Source organism: Moschus berezovskii, chromosome 22 (genome assembly GCF_049115385.1).
Source record: "Moschus berezovskii isolate FMDL1 chromosome 22, NW_MosBer_1.0, whole genome shotgun sequence".
NCBI classification, from domain to species: domain Eukaryota; kingdom Metazoa; phylum Chordata; class Mammalia; order Artiodactyla; family Moschidae; genus Moschus; species Moschus berezovskii.
In genome coordinates, this window is record NC_142481.1 from 7,222,160 (window position 1) to 7,238,445 (window position 16,286).

The following is a 16,286-nucleotide window of genomic DNA, read 5'->3' on the forward strand; positions in this document are numbered from 1 at the left end:
CACGCTGGTCCCAAAGCTTCAAGTGGTGGTGGTGGGGGCTCCTGGGATCCCCAGTTGCCCGTTAGGGGCGGCCCAGGCAGACCCACTGGAGGTCTCCGTGCCTGCGGGGCTGCAGGAGGGGGAGGGGGCGGCAGGTGCAGGGGGAGCTGACAGCTGTCCCGCGCCCCCCGAGCGCCGGGTGCCGACAGCTGAGGCCCGATTTAGCTCTCTGAGCCGGGGTCTGGCCAGATAAGGCCGTGGGGGGGGGGTGCAGCCCCGCCCCCCGGGGCGCCCCTTAAATCGCAGTCGGGCCGGGGCGGGGCGGCCGCCGGCGATGCCAGGTGAGAGGGGCCGCGCTCCTTCCTGCCTGCCCGGCGCTGCCCTCTCTCCCTGCGGCGCCCGGCTCTCTCCCTCTGCCTTCCCCGTCTCTGCGCACCTCGGACCCCCGCCCCCGCTGCTGTCTCTCCCCACCCCGTGCCTCTGTCCTCTCCCCGCTTCCCCGTCCTCTCTCTGGGCTGTCTTCCCACGTCTCTGCTCTCTCTTCATCTCTCTCTCCGTCTGCACCGCGCAGCGGGCGGCGTCTCAGTTCCCCGACCGGGAATCCAGCCCGCACGCCCTGCCGCGGGATCCCGGAGTCTCAGCCGCTGGACCGCCGGGGCAGTGCCCTCCCCGCCTCTTTCTTTCCGCTTCTTTGTCTCCGCGGCTTTCCCCGCTCGCTCGGCCCCCGCCCAGCCCTGCTCTCTGCATCTCCGACCCTCTGCCCATCCCTCTCCCGTCGCCCCTGTCTGTCTCCATCCCGCTCCTGGCTTCTCTCTTCCTCTCTCTCCGTCTCCCCTGCCTCTCCCGGACTCTCCCCTCTCTGACCCCCTCCAGCGCCCCGACGGAGCCGCCCCGGGGCCTCTCCGCGGGCTCTGCTGAGTAAAGCTGCGTCTATCCTCACCTCTCCAGCTCCTCGTGCCTCCTGCCCTTTCTCACCCCTCTGCCTCTGCCCATCCCTCTGAGCTCAGCGACACCGCCCTGGGCCCTGACCCTGGGGGTGGGGGGGGCGGTCGGGTACCCAGGGCTGGGGTAGGGGTTCCTGCCTCCCAGAGAGACCACCAGAGACAGGGGTTGAGAGCCAGACGGAAGAGCTGGGAAGAAAGGCAGAGAGATGTGTGCAGAGGGAGACCCAGAGACAGCAGAGACAGAAGCAGACCGGCTGGGCACCACGGATCGGGAGGCCGGTGAGGATGCAAGAGCCGGAGACTCAGATAGACAGACAGTGAAACCGGGAGCGGCAGACACAGAGACTCAGAGGCTGACAGACAGACAGCAGGCAGCGCCCGCGTCTCCCCAGACACAGCAGACGGGACTGGGAGCCACCCCTCCGACCTCCACCAGGCGGTGCCAGGCCCTGAACAACGGGCCCTTGTCCCACTCCATGGTCCTTGGGGCAGCTGGGGTGGGGGCCCCCAAAAGCCGACTTCAGCCTCCACCTTCAGACCACCTTCCTGCTGCGGTGTCCACCCCCTTGAGCCTGCTTTCTGCTCTGCAGGGGAAGGAGCCAGGCATTATGGAGCACCTGCTGGATGCACCCCGAATGCCTCTGTGCCTGTCCTGACACCCTCTCATCTCCCCGACCCCCTTCCTCGGTGCCCTCTGCTTGTTCTTCCTGAACTTCCAGCTCTCTTCCTTGGAAGAGATGGGCATTTATTAAGTTCCTAGTGTTTGCCATACAGTTTCCACACACTGTCTCTGCACCTTCTACTCTCTTTGTTCTCCCATCCCTTCCACCCGGTTTCTTTTCCCTTCTTCCTGAACTGCCTGGTCTCTCCTGCAAGGAAATGGGCATGTATTGAGCACCTACTGTATGCTGGGGAATTTACAAACCCTGTCTCTTCTTACACTCTTTTCTTCCCCAATTCCTTTCTTCTATTCATTTCCTCTCCTTTCTGACTCTGCTTCCTCCTGGGGAGGGAATGAGCATATACTGATCACCTACTGTGTGCCAGGCAGTTTACACACTTTCTCTCCCTTCCTCATACCCTCTTCCTCCCCTGTCCTTTGTCTTCTCCTTGCCTTTCTGGGCTCTCTGCTCTCTGCCAAGGCAAGGAACACACATTTATTGAGCACCTGTGGTATACCAAGCAATTGCTTGTTCTTTCTTTACTCTCCTCTCGTCCTCTCTCCTTCACTGACCTGTGGTCTTTGCTGTCCTGTGCTTCTTTCTGCTCTCTGCCCGGAGAGGAAATGGGCATTTATGGAGCACCGATCGTTTGCCTGGCAGTTTCCATCCACTCCCCCTGCCCCTTGACTCTTTCTGTTCCTTCATCTCTGACTTCTTTTTTTCTGTTCTGTCTGCCCTTTCTTGGGGATGAAAACGCAATTATGAAGCACCTACTGTATACCAGGGCTTCCCTTGTGGCTCAGCTGGTAAAGAATCTGCCCGCAAATGCAGGAGACCTGGGTTCATTCCCTGGGTTGAGAAGATCCCCTGGAGAAGGGAAAGGCTACCCACTCCAGTATTCTGGCCTGGAGAATTCCATGGACTGTATATCCACGGGGTCGCTATACCAGGCAATTAACACCTCCCCCCCCCACCTTCTCTTGCTTCTTTCTTCCTGCTCCTCTCATTTTGCCGCCTTCTCCCTTCCTGCGCTCTCTGGGCCTCCTCTGGGGAAGGGAACGAGCATTAATTAACAGAGCGCCTCCCCTTTGCCACATGATTTACCCGCACTGCCTCCTCTGCCCCATCCTGTCACCTCCCTGGCCAGCCTTGCTCTACATGTGTCTTCTTTTTCCTCTTGTTCTCTCTCTCCTAAGAAAATGTGCATATATGGAGCACCTCCTGTGTACTTCACCTGCCCAATAGCATGTCTTCTTCCTCATTTTCTCTCTTCTTCCTAGCTCCCTGCTCCAGCTTCTCCCCTTCCTCTGCCCCATGGGCTCTCTCCTGGGGGAGGAACTGGGCATGTACAAGCGCCTGCTGTGTGCTACTCCTCCTATCAGCTGGCTGTCTGTCCTGGCTGGCCTTGCAAGCCCTGCTCTCTTCTCTCACCCCTCTTGGCTTGCTTTCCTCATCCTGGCTGCCTCCTCTGTCCCTGCAGCCAGGGAGGGGAATGGGTATTTATTAAGTGCCTACTGTATTCCCACTGCTTTACCTACACTGTCTCCTTCCATCACAGCTCCCACTCTCTCTGCTGGAGCTCCGTCTCTCCCCTCCTTATCCTCCAGTCTCCATTCTCCTGGGAGGAGGACGAACACCTCAGAGCACCCGCTGCATGCCTGGCTCTTGCCACCCTGGCCCTCTCTCCTCAGGTTTTCCTCTGTGCTGGTCGTTTCTTCACTTCTTTTCTGACCTGGCTTCTCTCTCCTGAAGAAGGGAATGGGTGGGCATTGAGCACCAACTGTGTGCCAGGCTTTTCATAAAGCACAGTGTCCCACCCCCCCACACTTGGCAGCCTCTTCTCTCCCTTCCTGCTCTCCTCACTCTCCCCCAGAAAGGGGAAGGGGCACTAATTATGCACCAACTTCATCCTGGGCGACTCACGCTGCCACCTCCCCTTAGATCCTGTGTTTTCCCCTGCCCCCCCTCCTGTTCCTCTTCCTTCTCAGCAGCGGAAGCTCTCAGTTTTCCAGACACAAGGGGTCTGGGCGCTGTAGGAAGGGCCCATCGTCTTCACCTCGTGGTGCTGGGTGAGGCCAACTGATGAACGATGGGGCTCCAACTGGATTTCCTCACTGGGGGAGACTGTGCGGCCATAACAGCCGCTGCGGGGGGTGGCGTGAAGGAGAGCAGGAGGGAAAGCAGGGTGGAGAGTGCTCATTCTTCCTCTGGCCGTGAAGCTGGGTGGTTGGTCCCCGAGGTGCCGCCTTCTTGCCCCCCACCCTTCTGCTTCCTCCCCACCCCCACCCCAGGAAGCAGCTGAGGAAGCTGAGGCTGGTGGGCCAGAGGGCCTTGACCCTGCCTCAATGAGGCCGTGTCGCCCTCTGCCCGGGAGCCTGGCTGAGGGCGCTTCTCTCGGGTCCCTGCCTCCCCCCGACCTGCCTCTCCGCCAGCCCCTCTGTCTCCCGGCTCTCCGCCCTCCCATTCTCTGTCTCACGCCCGCTGCCACCCCATCTTCTCTCTGTCCCCCGCTCCTCTGCCTCACAGTTTCTCAGCCTCGGTTTCTCTGACACACACGTTCCTGGATGAATCTCCCCCACGCTGCTTTCCTTTGCTCACGCCTTCCTGATGAGGCCTTTCTCTTCAGCCTCTGTTCCTCCGCCCTCTCCTCCCCCCTCCCGACCCTGACCCGTCTCTACCGCCTGTCCGTCTGTCTGTCTCTCCACACAGACCCGCCCCCAGGTCCCTCTCGCCCCGATCTTCCCCTATCCTCAGTTCCCTCCTCTTGAATTCACACACACACACTGCTTCCCCGGCCCGGCTCTGTCTCTCTTCCTTAAACCCAGTTCCTGTCCTCCTTTGGGCTCCGCCGGTGGCTCCGATGTGTAAAGAGTCGGCCTGCAGTGCAGGAGACCGGGGTTCAATCCCTGGGTAGGAAAGATCCCCTGGAGGGGGACACGGCAACCCACTGCAGTGTTCCTGCCTGGAGAATCCCAGGGACAGAGGAGCCTGGCGGGCCAAGCCTGTGGGGTCTCGAAGAGCCGGACGGGACTGAGCAGCCAACACCCTCGCTCACTGTCACTCCCACCGCAGCCTCTCCTGCTCTCCCCTCTCTCCCCACCGTCTCTCCCCACGAGGCTCCCGCTGCCTTCCCGTGCTGTCCCCTCTTGCTCCCACTCGCTTTTCCCTGCATCTTCTTCTTTGGCTGTGCCGAGTCTCATAGGCGGCACGTAGGATCCTGAGTTGTGGCGTGGGCACTCAGTGGCAGCAGGTGGGATTGGTTCCCTGATCGGGGGCTGAACCTGCGCCGCCCGCACTGGGAGCTGGAGTCTCAGCCACCGGACGCCCTGGGAGGTCCCTCCCCGTGTCCTCGTTTCACTGGTCTAGTCTCCGCTGTCCTCCCCGCCCGCTGCTGGCGTTGCCCTTCCTGCACCCTGTCCTCGCACACGCCCGCTTTCCCTGGGACAGCTGCCCGCAGCGCCCCCAGCCGCCTCTCTCTCCCCACACCTGCTCCTGCATCTGGGCTTGGCAGCCTCGCCCCCCCCCACCCCCGCCCCGGCGACTCCCGCAGCGGGGGAGGCCCCTCTGCTGGGGTGGGACCGCGTGTCCCCACGTGCTGGTGGTATTTTTATCCTGTCTGGGAACACACGGTCCTGTGATGAATGTTACGCAGTTTACGGAATTCATTTCATGTCCTGCCAGGTCCCGGGACCATCAGCTGCACGTGTTCATCCGTCTGCAGCTCAGTTATCCAGGACGCGGGACACGGGTCCCCTGACCTGGCGCCTTATCGCTCGGGAGGTGGCAAAGCTTCCTTCCTCCCTGTCCCTCCCTCTCTCCCTCACCCCTTCTCTCTCCTCCTCCTCGGGTCTCTGCTCCATCCCCTCCTCCCGGCTGGCCTCTCCTCTGCTCACAGCCTCCTCCCTCCCGGCTCCGTCTCTCCTCCTTCCCTCCCGGCGCCCTGACTCTCCCCTCGGCTCTCACCCCTCTTCTCTCCGCTGGCTTCTCTCCCTGCCGGCTCCCCCTCCTGCCCAGGCTGTCCCTGCTCCATCGCCCCAGCTCTCCTCCCGCCGCCCTCCTGCCCCTCTCCCCCTTCCCCCGCCTGCTCTGTCTCCCTCTCTCCTTTCTTCTTCCTACTTGCTCCCTTCAGCCTCCCCTTTCTCTCCTCCTCGCCTAGCCCTCACAGTCTCTCCCTCCCTTCCCTCTCGGGTCTGACCGCCTCCTCCGCCTGCTTCCCCTCCCGTCCCCCTCCCCTCCCGCCCCGCGTGGCTCCCTCCCGCCTGTCTCCGCTCCCCGTTTCCCCCGCTGCCCCTCTGAGCGGCCCCTCTCTCCTGCATTTCCTCCGCTCCTCTCCCCTCTCCTTCTCCCTTCCCGCCTCCATCTCTCCTCTCCCCGCTCAGTCGCCTTCTTCACCCTTCCCCTTTCCCTCTCTCCCCAGCGGCTCCTTCTTACCCCTCCCACCTTCCTGTCTCCCTCCTGGCTCCCCTCTCCGGATCTGTCATCTCTCTCTCTCCGCCTTGAGGGGCCCCTGCCCAGCCCCGCGTGCTCACCCCGCGGGCTCCTAGGGCTCCTCTCCCGCCCTTGGGACTCTCAGGTCGCCAAGTTCTGAGCTGATGGCCGAGTCGCCAACCCAGGGATCCCGGGGCAGGGCTGTCAAGCTGGAGCCCCCGAGCTGGAAGCACCCATGTGACACCCATTTTCTCTCTCTTTCCTGTCTGCCCCGGACTCTGCACGCTGCCTGGAGGGATCAAGTCGGCCCCCCGCGCAGGGGAGCGAGGATCGGGCTCGGAGGCAGGAAGCGAGTTGCCTAAAGGCGCACAGCACGTAGGTGGCAGGGCGGGGAGCGGCTGGGGCGCCCTGCAATCGAGGAAATCGGCCCCTTGACTCTGCTGAGCCCTGGACTCTGCTGAGCCTGGTGCGGAGGGGGCTGCCCCCTTCCCGCGCCGTCCTCCCCAACCCTCCGCCGCCTTCCCTTCTTCAGGCGGCGCGGAGCAACGGGTAGCTGGGAGGACTTCACCCACCGCCGACTCCACCGACCAGGAAACAGGCGCCAGGCGTGCCCGAAGACCAGCGTCCGCCGGGACGGAGACCTCAGGGGAACCCCGACGGCGTTTCCAAAGGACTGACGGCGCCCCCCGCAGGGCCCTCCTCTCCGCCAAGGCGGCCCACGTGGGTCAGCGAGAGGCCCGGATCGATCACCGCAGAAGCTCTCTCGGACTGCGGCCGTCCATCGCCACCTACCGGCGGAAGACAAAACTGCAACCCAGCTCCACCAGACACTAGGAACGGCGGCCCCAAACGAGGACCGTGCCTGGGGGTGAGGGACGGGCTGGAGCGGGCGGAGAGGAGAGGATTTGAAAAACTGTAAAAATTAAAACTTTTTCTACGCCTAACCAATATATAAACATCACACTCAGTAAGCTTCTTGGTATGCCAGCTTAGAGCTCCAACTGCATGTGTGTTTTCAAGTCATGGGTGGGTGGGTTCCCTCCTGTGCAGTCATGAAGACGAACGTGTCAATGCTTTGGGAAACGCATGAGAGTGGGATTCGGTTTACACAATGTGCTGGGGAGCCTATTTCTAGGAATTGGGCCAATCGAGTTTGATTCCTCTACCACGACCTCACTGAGCACAAAGGTGGCTGGCTGCGAGCAAAGGTGAACAGCAGACAGGCAGCCAAACATTGGTCCCTGGTCCTCACCTGGGGTCTCTCTGACTGGCTAAATAAAGAAACCTCTAGAGTTGTTTCCAGAAGCTACCTGATTCAATGCATAACTTGGGGTGGCAAACATTCTTTAAAAATACTAAAATCAACCTTATATTAATATATTTTAAAAGAATACTTGCCAAACAACTATCTTGTGTGTGTGCTCAGTTGCATCCAATTCTTTGCAACTCCATGGAGCCCACCAGGCTCCTCTGTCCATGGGATTTCCCAGGCAAGAATACTGGAGTCGGTTGCTATTTCCTTCTCCAGGGGATCTTCCTGACCCAGGGATCAAACCCTTTCTTTCGTCTCCTGCACTGTCAGGCAGGCTCTTTATGGCTGAGCCAGCTGTTCTCAATAACGCAGACCAGAGTATGAAGGCCTAGGTGGGGGGAGGGGTTTCCCCAGTGCCAGGGAACAGGTGGCATTCTGTGGGGCAGGAAATTGGGGAGGGGCCTTCCCTCCACTGAGTATTCGCCTCATAGGTGCTCGCCTGTCTTAGACCAGACGTCAGGAGGCTGGGGTGAGGAAGTGGGAGAGAGAGGTGGGGACAGAGAGAAAGGCGTGAGACAGGACGAGGAGGGGTGGGGGCGTGGAGGTGGGAGAGGAGGGAAGGTGTCTGCAGTCTGGCCTGGGGACAGCTAAGTGAATCAGGAACCAAGGCTGGGGTAGTGATTCACGAGGCATTAGAGGAAGAGGAGACCAGAGGGCCTCACAGGCCAGGCTGAGGGCTGGGACTCTGTCCTGAGGGTGCTGGGGAGCCGAGGAGCAGGGGCGAGGAGCAGGGGCGGCTCTGGGTTGGAAAGCCCTCCATGAGGGGGAGGGCCTGGACGGGGCACACTGGAGGCTGGGGAGGGAGTCTGGCTGCAGGAGGAGGAGGCCAGGGCTGGGGCCGCAGGTGAAGGGAGGAGACAGGGAAGAACCATAGGCAGGCGGCCCAGCCCTCTGGTCAGGCTGGGGTGGGGGGGGTGGCACCACTCACTGTGTGTGTCCAACTCTGTGCGTGCATGCTAAGTCCCTTCAGTCGTGTACGACTCTGTGTGACCCATGGACTGAAGCCCGCCAGGCTCCCCTGTCCATGGAATTCTCCAGGCAAGAAGACTGGAATGGGGTGCCTTGCCCTCCTCCAAGGGATCTTCCTGATCCAGGAATTGAACTCGTGTCTCTTATGCCTCCTGCATCTGCAGGTGGATTCTTTACTTCTAGCGCCACCCAGATTCCTGGGTGACACGGACTCCCTCATCGGTCCCCGAGGTACAAGCAGAAAGAGCCCAGGGTCTGGAGAACCCGGAGGGGAGTTGGGGCTGGAGACGGGCTTGGAAGTCACCAGGAAGGGTTGCTCCCAACCTCCAGTGTGAACGGGCGGCTGGTCTATGGAGGTGGGGGTGGGGGTGTCCCACACACAAGTGGGGAATCAAGCGGGCGCACGGGCATCCCTGCAGCACCCAAAGGTCCATTGACAGACCAGTAGGATCCACTCAGAGCCAGCCATGCAGTGCAATGAGAACCACTCGGTATCTGACACGGAAACTCCTGACTTCCGACGGATGGTGGGGTGGGGGTGGGGAGCTGGGGTAACGTATTTTTGCAAAAACTGTGTACATAGACTTGCTTATTTCTGGAAGGAGTTTCTACAGTCAGGCGCAGGAGACTGAAAGCTCAGGCTGCCCCCCCAGCCCCCCCAGTGCAAGGAAGAGGTGTCGGCCTGGAGTGAGTAGAAGGTTCTGGGCGTTGGATGCTACAGAATCCTTTGGGTTTCGTTTGATATCCCCAGATACCCTGACCAATCCAAAGAAAACAGTGACTGCGCTCTCCAGGGACGGGTAAGATTGAGAAGTGAGGTTTAACCGGGACAGAGCCCCGGGGAGCCGGCACCAGCTCAGATACTGGCTAGAATATGCCACAGAGTGACTCTGCCAGCTCGAGAGTGGCTGAAAAAGTCTAAGAAGAGAGTAATCAGATAAAGACCTCAGATCTCAGTTACTAAAAAAATAGTAACAAAATGGTCTAACAAATGACTGGCAGGAGATCACAGCTGCGAATTAAAGGATCAAGAGCTCTTCATTTGTGAACAGTGCCCATGAAAGCGTCAGTGGCAGAATTCACATGGAGCAGGAGGAGAGCGAGCGGGGCAGTGTTACCAGTGGAGAAAGAAATGCCAGTTAGAGCAACTTGGGGACTCTTTCAGCTCTTAAAGCTACCAAAAGAATGGGTAAACCAATAACCCCCAAGGCTGGCAGGTATGCGACACGACAGTCACACTTGAAAACACAGAGGCAGTGTTTCTCAGGCCTCTTGTAACTGGGCCTGGGCTCGCAGAGGGTTAGGCTCTGAGCTCCTGGTGGGGGGCAAGGGGGAGCCACAGCAGGATCAAAATCCAAGGGCATCAGAAGATTGAGGGCATACAGAGGTCTCAGCATCATCAGATGAGTCACAGGAGGAACTCAAAAACATATACACCACCGCCGTGGAGCAGAGGACGAGAGTGGCTCTCAAAAACACCAACTGCACCGCCACGGTCTGCAGTCGTGTATTCGGTCAAGTGTGAATTTTGTGAAAAAGGAAGGTGGAGGGTGGGCTGAATGAGCTCAGTGTCCCTTTTCTGGTGGCACACGGAGCACAAGGCCACTCTCTGGACATGGGCGAGGACAAAACCGCAGGAAGATACAGACCTGGAGCACAAGGGCAAGTGCAGGTTGGCAGCCTTCCCACGGCTGGTGCTGGCAGTCACTCCAGGAGGGAAAACTACCTGATCGAGTCATCAGGGAGACTCCACCAAGCACCTTCCTCGGCTGTTTGGTCTGCTCGTAAAAATGTCTCTAACCTACCATGGTAATTCTACTTTGAGTGACGACAGCGGGAAGTCAAACTCACACCAGGGACAGGCAGGCAACAGCCTTCGACGTCGCGCTATTTATAAACACATGAAGCAGGAGGCAGACTGAACGCTGAATATTTAGGGAAAGCTTTAATAAACTGCTACACACACACCGTGTAACCTGATGTTGCTGTTACTATGACAACGGCAGCCATTTTTTTTTGGTGTTTCTGAAGCACACACCCAGCCACCAGCAGAATTCAATAGTCTGTATATCCTGACAGTCTCTTAGCCTGGTTAACAGATGCGTTTGCCTGTTAAGTTGCAAGCTGCAAGTTACCCAAACGTTTACCTATTTCAATTATGCTGTCAATGTTTTTAAACAGACAGGAGGAAGGGAGATAAACGGCAAGGACCCAGCAAAGTCCCAGGGCAACGACCAACAAGGAAAGGGATTCTATACATCAACTGGCCCCTGACTCCACTGCACGGTAGTTTGCTCTGTTTTGACTTCCAACATCACTGGTTCAAGCCCCAGAGCCTCTGGAGGGCCTGGCATCCTAACAGCAGGAATTCCCAACTCCCGCTAGAGCAGTGGGAAGATACAGACAAGAGCAAGGGAAGCAGGGCTGGGCAGATGGAGCGCAAGGGGGCCCCCCGGGCCGGCCCACCCCTGCTGTGCCAGCTCTGGGCTTTGCGGAGCCCAAGGGGCCCTCAAGACCACAGACAGGAGCCTGGTGTCCCAATCCAGTGTCAGACAAGTAATGGGCATCCCCTGGTCTGGCCGGGTGAGGAGACAAGATAAGACAAAGGCACGGAGGCCGGAGAGAACCAGGCATGTTCCCACCCCGCAGGGCTTGGGGGGCGGGTTGAGGGGACTGGGAGTGTGGGCTCTACCCTGCGGTAGAGGAATACCGCAAGGGCTGCAGCGGGTCCATGGGGGAAGGTGGGGTGCAGCAGAGCCCAGAACCCAGCCACCCCCACCCCCACAGTAACTCCAAGCACAAGAGGGGAGGGACTCCTGGGGAGGGGGCGCCCTCAGACCCCCACGTGACGGGAAGATGGTCGGGCCGGAGAGTCCCTCCTAAGATGACCAAGGGCACGGGCACGCTGGGCAGGAAGGGCGTGCTCCGGGCCCCTCATCGGCCGCTGCCTCCGCCGCCGCCCCCGCCGCTGCCCCCGCCCTGGCCCCCGGCGTCCGGCGCTCCCGACATCATGAGGAAGAGGACCACTGGGACGATGTACATCCACTGTGAGCCGGCAGCACGGGATGGACGGACAGACGGACAGAGAGACAGAAAAGAGGTGAGGTAAGCGGTGGCCCGGCCAGCGTGGGGGCGGTGGGCGCGGTGTGAGGGCAGGCGTGCGGGAGCGGACCCGGGTCCCCTACTGCACTACGGGCTGGGGCAGGGCTGGGGCTGCGGGAGCGGGCAGGCGGGAGGGGCGGGTCCTCACTCAGGCCTCATGCGGCGGCGGTGCGGGCCCGGGGGCGGCAGGACGCAGGGCTGTGAGCAACACGGCCCCCCCCAGGATGAGGTGCCACTGAGGGGGGCGGGGGCGCAGGTCAGGGCCAGCGGTGGCTGCGGTGTCCGGCGGCCGTCAGGCAGAGCGGGCCGGGCGCGCCCTCGGCCTCTCAGGGCCGCGTTTCCAGCGACCAGCACGCTAACCGAAGCCTCGCTGGCTTCCGTGGCCCCCGGCCCCCTGCCCTGGGACGACCTCCTCCAGCCCATGTCACCAGCACCAACGACCCTCGGCTCCCAGGCTCCCGGGTCCCTCCCCGGACCCTGCCACCCACCTCCCTGGCCTAGCGGGAGGACCCCCCAACTCCCTCCTTTCCAAACCTGTCCCCCTAGATCTCTGCCTTCCATCCCGCAACCCCCACCCCCAGCGCGGCTCAGGCCCCCTCTCCTATCCTCGGTACCGCACGAACCCCGCCCCTCCCCGACCACGCCCCCTCAAACTGGACAGACTGACACTGCTTGTGCTTGGTCTGACCCCAGCCCAGGCGGACACGGGCCCAGGGCGCGCGAGGCTCCAGCGCTCAGCCCGGGGGCCAGGGACCTGCATACAGGAGGGGAGCCGAGCAGGACGGAGCGGGGCTCAGGATGAGAAGGAGAGGGCCGTATGGGGAAGGGCCCCAAGGGCAGGCAGAACCCCACTCACATATTTAGCGAAGAAGGACTTCTGCTCCTGGGGGTTCTTGGCCTTCTGGGCCTGCTCCATCTCCAGGCGCTCGATGAAAGCCGCTGTCTCAGGTCTGGGAAGGTCGGGGTAGAAAGAGGAGATGGGATGAGGCACCACCACCCCCGCCCTGCCCCCCTGAGCCCCAGGCGGCCCAGAAGGGTGGGGGGAAGGGCGGGGTGGGAGGCCGGCCCCACCCAGAGGGGCCTGGCTCTGTCCCCTTCCCGCACCCACTACTCACCCAGGGGCCGTGACCGGCGGCTGCAGCTGCACAGAGGTGTTGAACAGCTCCAGGTCCACATCCTCCACCTCATGGCCCCGGCAGCCCCCGGGGTACGTCACCACCGACACACCTACCACGTTGCCCGCCACGTCCACGTGCAGGGTCAGCTGGTCCGAGAGGTGAGACTCTACCAGGGAGCACTGTGGGAGGAGGGGAGGGGGCTGAGAGGAGGAGGGCCAGCAGCGGCTACTGCCCAGGCTTCGCCAACACCAGTACCCCCCCCCTCGCATCCCACGGGGCCCCTGAAGCATCTTTCAAAGCCCTCCACGTGGCCCCCTCCCACCCCACCAACCTCAGGTGGAATCAGCAGCCTCTCCAGCGCCCACAAGGCCCTGAGCTGCCCCATCGGAGCCCCCGCCAACCGGACTGTCCCTCTCCAGCCCAGGAGACCCTTGAAGGCAAGACCAGGTCCGAGCCTTCCCCATCCTTAAGTGCTGGGCCACGGTCAATGGAGGCCGGCCACGGTCAATGGAGGCCGAACGGAAGGACCCGGGCTGGAGCCATTCTGCGAAGCAAGGATGGGGCGCGGTCCTCGTCTCTGACTCACCGCAGGGACAAAGGAGGAGACGTAGCCACCGGCTTCTGGGCCATCAGGGGCCCCAGGCCGCCGCGGGACCCGGACACGGTACAGGCCGTTCAGCGCTGCCACGTCCTGCAAGGGCGGAGAGGAGGAGATGGTGGTCAGCGAGGCAGCGCTCAGCCCTCACCAGATCTGCACCCTCACGGGGCCCCAGCCAGGAAAGCCCCTCCCCACTCCCTGGCCCAGCCAAGCCCAAGACTCCTCCCACTGGCCTGCCCCAATGGGCAAGGGGGGAGGGGGAGGGAAGACCACCGGGAGGAGAGCAGAGCCCTGCCCAGCTAGGGAACAAGTCCCTGAGAACTCTGCCCCCAGGTCTGGGTCCAGTCCCACACCCGGACTCCTGTTATTCCTTTATTTTTTTCTCTTTTGGGGTCGCCCCACGTAGCTTCTGGGATCTTAGTTTCCGACCGCGGATGGAACCTGGGCTCACTGCAGTGAAAGCGTGCAGTCTTAACCACCGAGCCGCCAGGGAAGGCCTGGGACTCCCCAGTCTGTGAGCAGCAAATTCTCTCTGGGGGTGACAGGAACCACGGGGGCACCATGCTGGTCCAGGCGGACCTCACCCTGCTGTCTCCCACAGGAAGGGCACCCAGGGGCCTGCAGCTGCCCAGAAAGAAGCCTGTATGCCCAGCCTCCCCTACAGCTCCATCTGGCCAAAGGGACAGAGCGGCAGTGGACTGTGGCAGTTTTTGTGAGCTTCCCCCCAAAGTCAGCTAGCTGGTCCCTCGGCCTCTCCTTCCTCCGCCCTGCTGTCCAGAGCTCCACCTGAGCCCGATACCTCCCCGCACCCAAGGAGGACCCGGAAGTACGCATGCTGTGCTCCAAGGCACATGCCCCCCCACTCCAGCAAAGCCGGGGTCCCCTCCTCACCCGGAGCCGGCCCCGCTCCTCCTCGTTGAGCTGCCGTTGCGATAAAGATAAGGTGCCGTCTTGCTGGTTCCAGAGCAGCGAGCCCCGCTTCCGGAAGTGGGCACTGTCATCTGGAGCGGGAGGGGGCACACCTGGATTCAGTGACCTCCCGGCCACCACACCTGTCACCCCTCGCAGGGACCAGGTCACCTCACCACCCTGAGCCCTCACTGTTCCACCTAAAAACTGGGGACACCACCACCTTTTCTTGCCCTCCTGCCTCCCAAGGCAACCCACAATAGGTGCCCAGACCCCACAGCTCTTAAACCTGGCCTCCAACTTGCCAGGTGACCCAGGGTCGCTCACATAACGTATCTGGCCCTCAACTTCCCCAGCTGCAGATCACAGGGTACAGAGCTTGGGCACTTCCAAGGCCAGGCTTTCTTGGGCAGATGGCAGGCTCTGACTGGAGAGGTCTGCAGAGGGTCCCAGCTTCAGTGGTTATCATGAATGACCCCCGCTGGAGTCTGGGGCCTCAGACTGGATTATGAACCCCTGGGCTGCCCTGACATCTCTCGGAGTCTGGATGCCTGCATTAGCGCAGTTTAAGCTGGGCTTTAGAGCAGGTACTGCCTCTGCCATTCACTTGTAAAAGGACCTTGTCTGATATCCCTCTGCACCTCGGTTTGCTATTCTGGAAAATGGGGCTATCCCTACCACCTCCTACTTTGCATGACTATTCTGAAGATGTCTGAGTTAATACAGGAGGAGCATCTACCCACCAGGGCAGCGCACAGGACAACTGATCAGGAAAGTCTGCTCTGAACTTATTACCACCACAGTGACCTTTCTGACACTGGCATTTGTCTTACCAGTACAGGAGTATTCAAAGGCAGAGCTTCTATTTTTCCCCCATGCAACTCTCCCGTGTTAATGCAAACACACTCCCAAGTGCCAAGCTGTGAGTGAATGGATGACGTGTCTCACGTGGGGAGGCACCTGAATTCACAGGGCAGTGGGTACGTGTCCAGGTCAGGACGTTGTTGGACTCACCGATCTCAAATGAGTGCTCCAGTAGCAGCCCCACGGTGCCGCAGCCCTCACCTTCTCGACCTTCCACCCCCACCTGCGCGTGATAAAAAGGGACCCACTTAAGAACCATCTGAGTCCTCAGTCTGGCAGGATCCAGGAACCCCAAGACAGACAGACCCGTAGACTGTTGGAAGAGCCTTATTTTCATACCCATATCCAAACACTGATGCATGCTCACGATTCTACCGGAATCTGACCATTTCATGAAAATTCATGATCTAGACGAGCCCCAGAAAACCAGAGCCTGCAAACCAGTTGCCTCATTTTCAAGGGAACTACCTCCAGGTCACTTTCACGCCTAGCATCATAAATATTCATGAGTTAAAGGATATCCGTCCCAAGCTAATATCCAAGTGACCCCGGGGTCACCTTAAGCCTCAACAGTCACGATGCCGCCATTAAGCAAATTCAAGATTTCAGGCCTTCCTTTTCTCCAACTCCAAATTTCTCCTACCTCTGCATACTCAACTTTCCACTCTCAAGCCTGCGCTGCCTCGTTCCAGATTTTAATCCTTGAGCTCAACATTCCGCCCACCCCACGCGTATGCAGGAGACGGAACTCCTCCATTCTCCCGAGAGGCCCCTCGCCATTTTCATTTTAGCCGCCCCGACGTCTGATTTGCCAAGATTCCACCCGGGCCACACCTTCTCAAGCACATTCATGACTGCGGATCCCAAGCATTCGAAAGTTAAAGTTTTTGTCCCGATCTCCTCTTTGGGTGCAGCCGAGTTTTCACCGCACCGAGAGCCCAGGTGCCAAAATCCCATCCGAGCCCCGCCCCCTTACGCATATTCACGAGCTAGAGCCTTCCTAACCTCTCGCTGTTTCCCAGGCCTCATGCATGCGCAGGACTGCAGCCTCGCTTTGCACGGTTTTCATCTCGCCTTCCCTCCCGGCTCTGCGTTCCCAACTTAACCGACCTAAAGACCCAAGACCACGATCTCCGGCGGCCCTGCCCTCTCTGCAAAGCGAATAAGTACTCACTCCCCGCACAGCGGCTCCGGACCGGCAGCCACTACCCCGCGCCCGGCTGGGGGCTGCTGCCGCCACCAGCAAAAGAAGGAGCAGTCGAGTCGCCCCAGCGGCGGGGACAGACATCTCGGCCGCTTCTCTCCAGCCCAGAGGCTGGAGTCAGGAGAGCGCCGCAGAGCACGCCGGGAGAAACGGGCCGCATCCCGTCGCCCGTACGCCTGCGCCGGCTCCTTGCGTCT

The 16,286-nt window shown here is 60.7% G+C and overlaps 1 protein-coding gene and 1 long non-coding RNA gene across 3 annotated transcripts; one reads left to right on the top strand and one right to left on the bottom strand.

Annotated features, from left to right (window-relative positions):
• Positions 1–3,383: 3,383 nt before the first annotated feature.
• LOC148774318 (uncharacterized) lies at positions 3,384–6,969 on the top strand. The gene is made up of 2 exons (XR_016035768.1): positions 3,384–6,388; positions 6,546–6,969. It is a non-coding gene; the product is annotated as an uncharacterized LOC148774318 (long non-coding RNA).
• Positions 6,970–10,213: 3,244 nt separating this feature from the next.
• Positions 10,214–16,247, bottom strand: EMC10 (ER membrane protein complex subunit 10). Of its 2 annotated transcripts, XM_055411488.2 has the most exons (8): positions 16,060–16,247; positions 15,036–15,108; positions 14,004–14,113; positions 13,101–13,205; positions 12,512–12,693; positions 12,253–12,346; positions 11,545–11,631; positions 10,214–11,339 (listed from the first exon to the last, which is right to left on the bottom strand). In XM_055411488.2, the coding sequence occupies exons 1-7, from the start codon at positions 16,171–16,173 to the stop codon at positions 11,545–11,547; spliced, it is 765 nt and encodes a 254-aa protein (XP_055267463.1). In that variant the 5' UTR covers positions 16,174–16,247; the 3' UTR covers positions 10,214–11,339. The 2 variants fall into 2 exon arrangements, with proteins under 2 accessions (XP_055267463.1, XP_055267462.1); XM_055411487.2 differs by lacking the exon at positions 11,545–11,631 and having other exon boundaries at positions 16,060–16,246.
• Positions 16,248–16,286: the final 39 nt, after the last annotated feature.

Coding starts and splice junctions, on each gene's coding strand:
- EMC10 (XM_055411487.2), bottom strand. CDS start 16,173: ATGTCTGTCCCCGCCGCTGGGGCGACTCGACTGCTCCTTCTTTTGCTG. Junction 15,109..16,059: donor CCGGAGCCGCTGTGCGGGGA/GTGAGTACTTAT, acceptor TATCACGCGCAG/GTGGGGGTGGAAGGTCGAGA. Junction 14,114..15,035: donor GGAGCACTCATTTGAGATCG/GTGAGTCCAACA, acceptor CTCCCGCTCCAG/ATGACAGTGCCCACTTCCGG.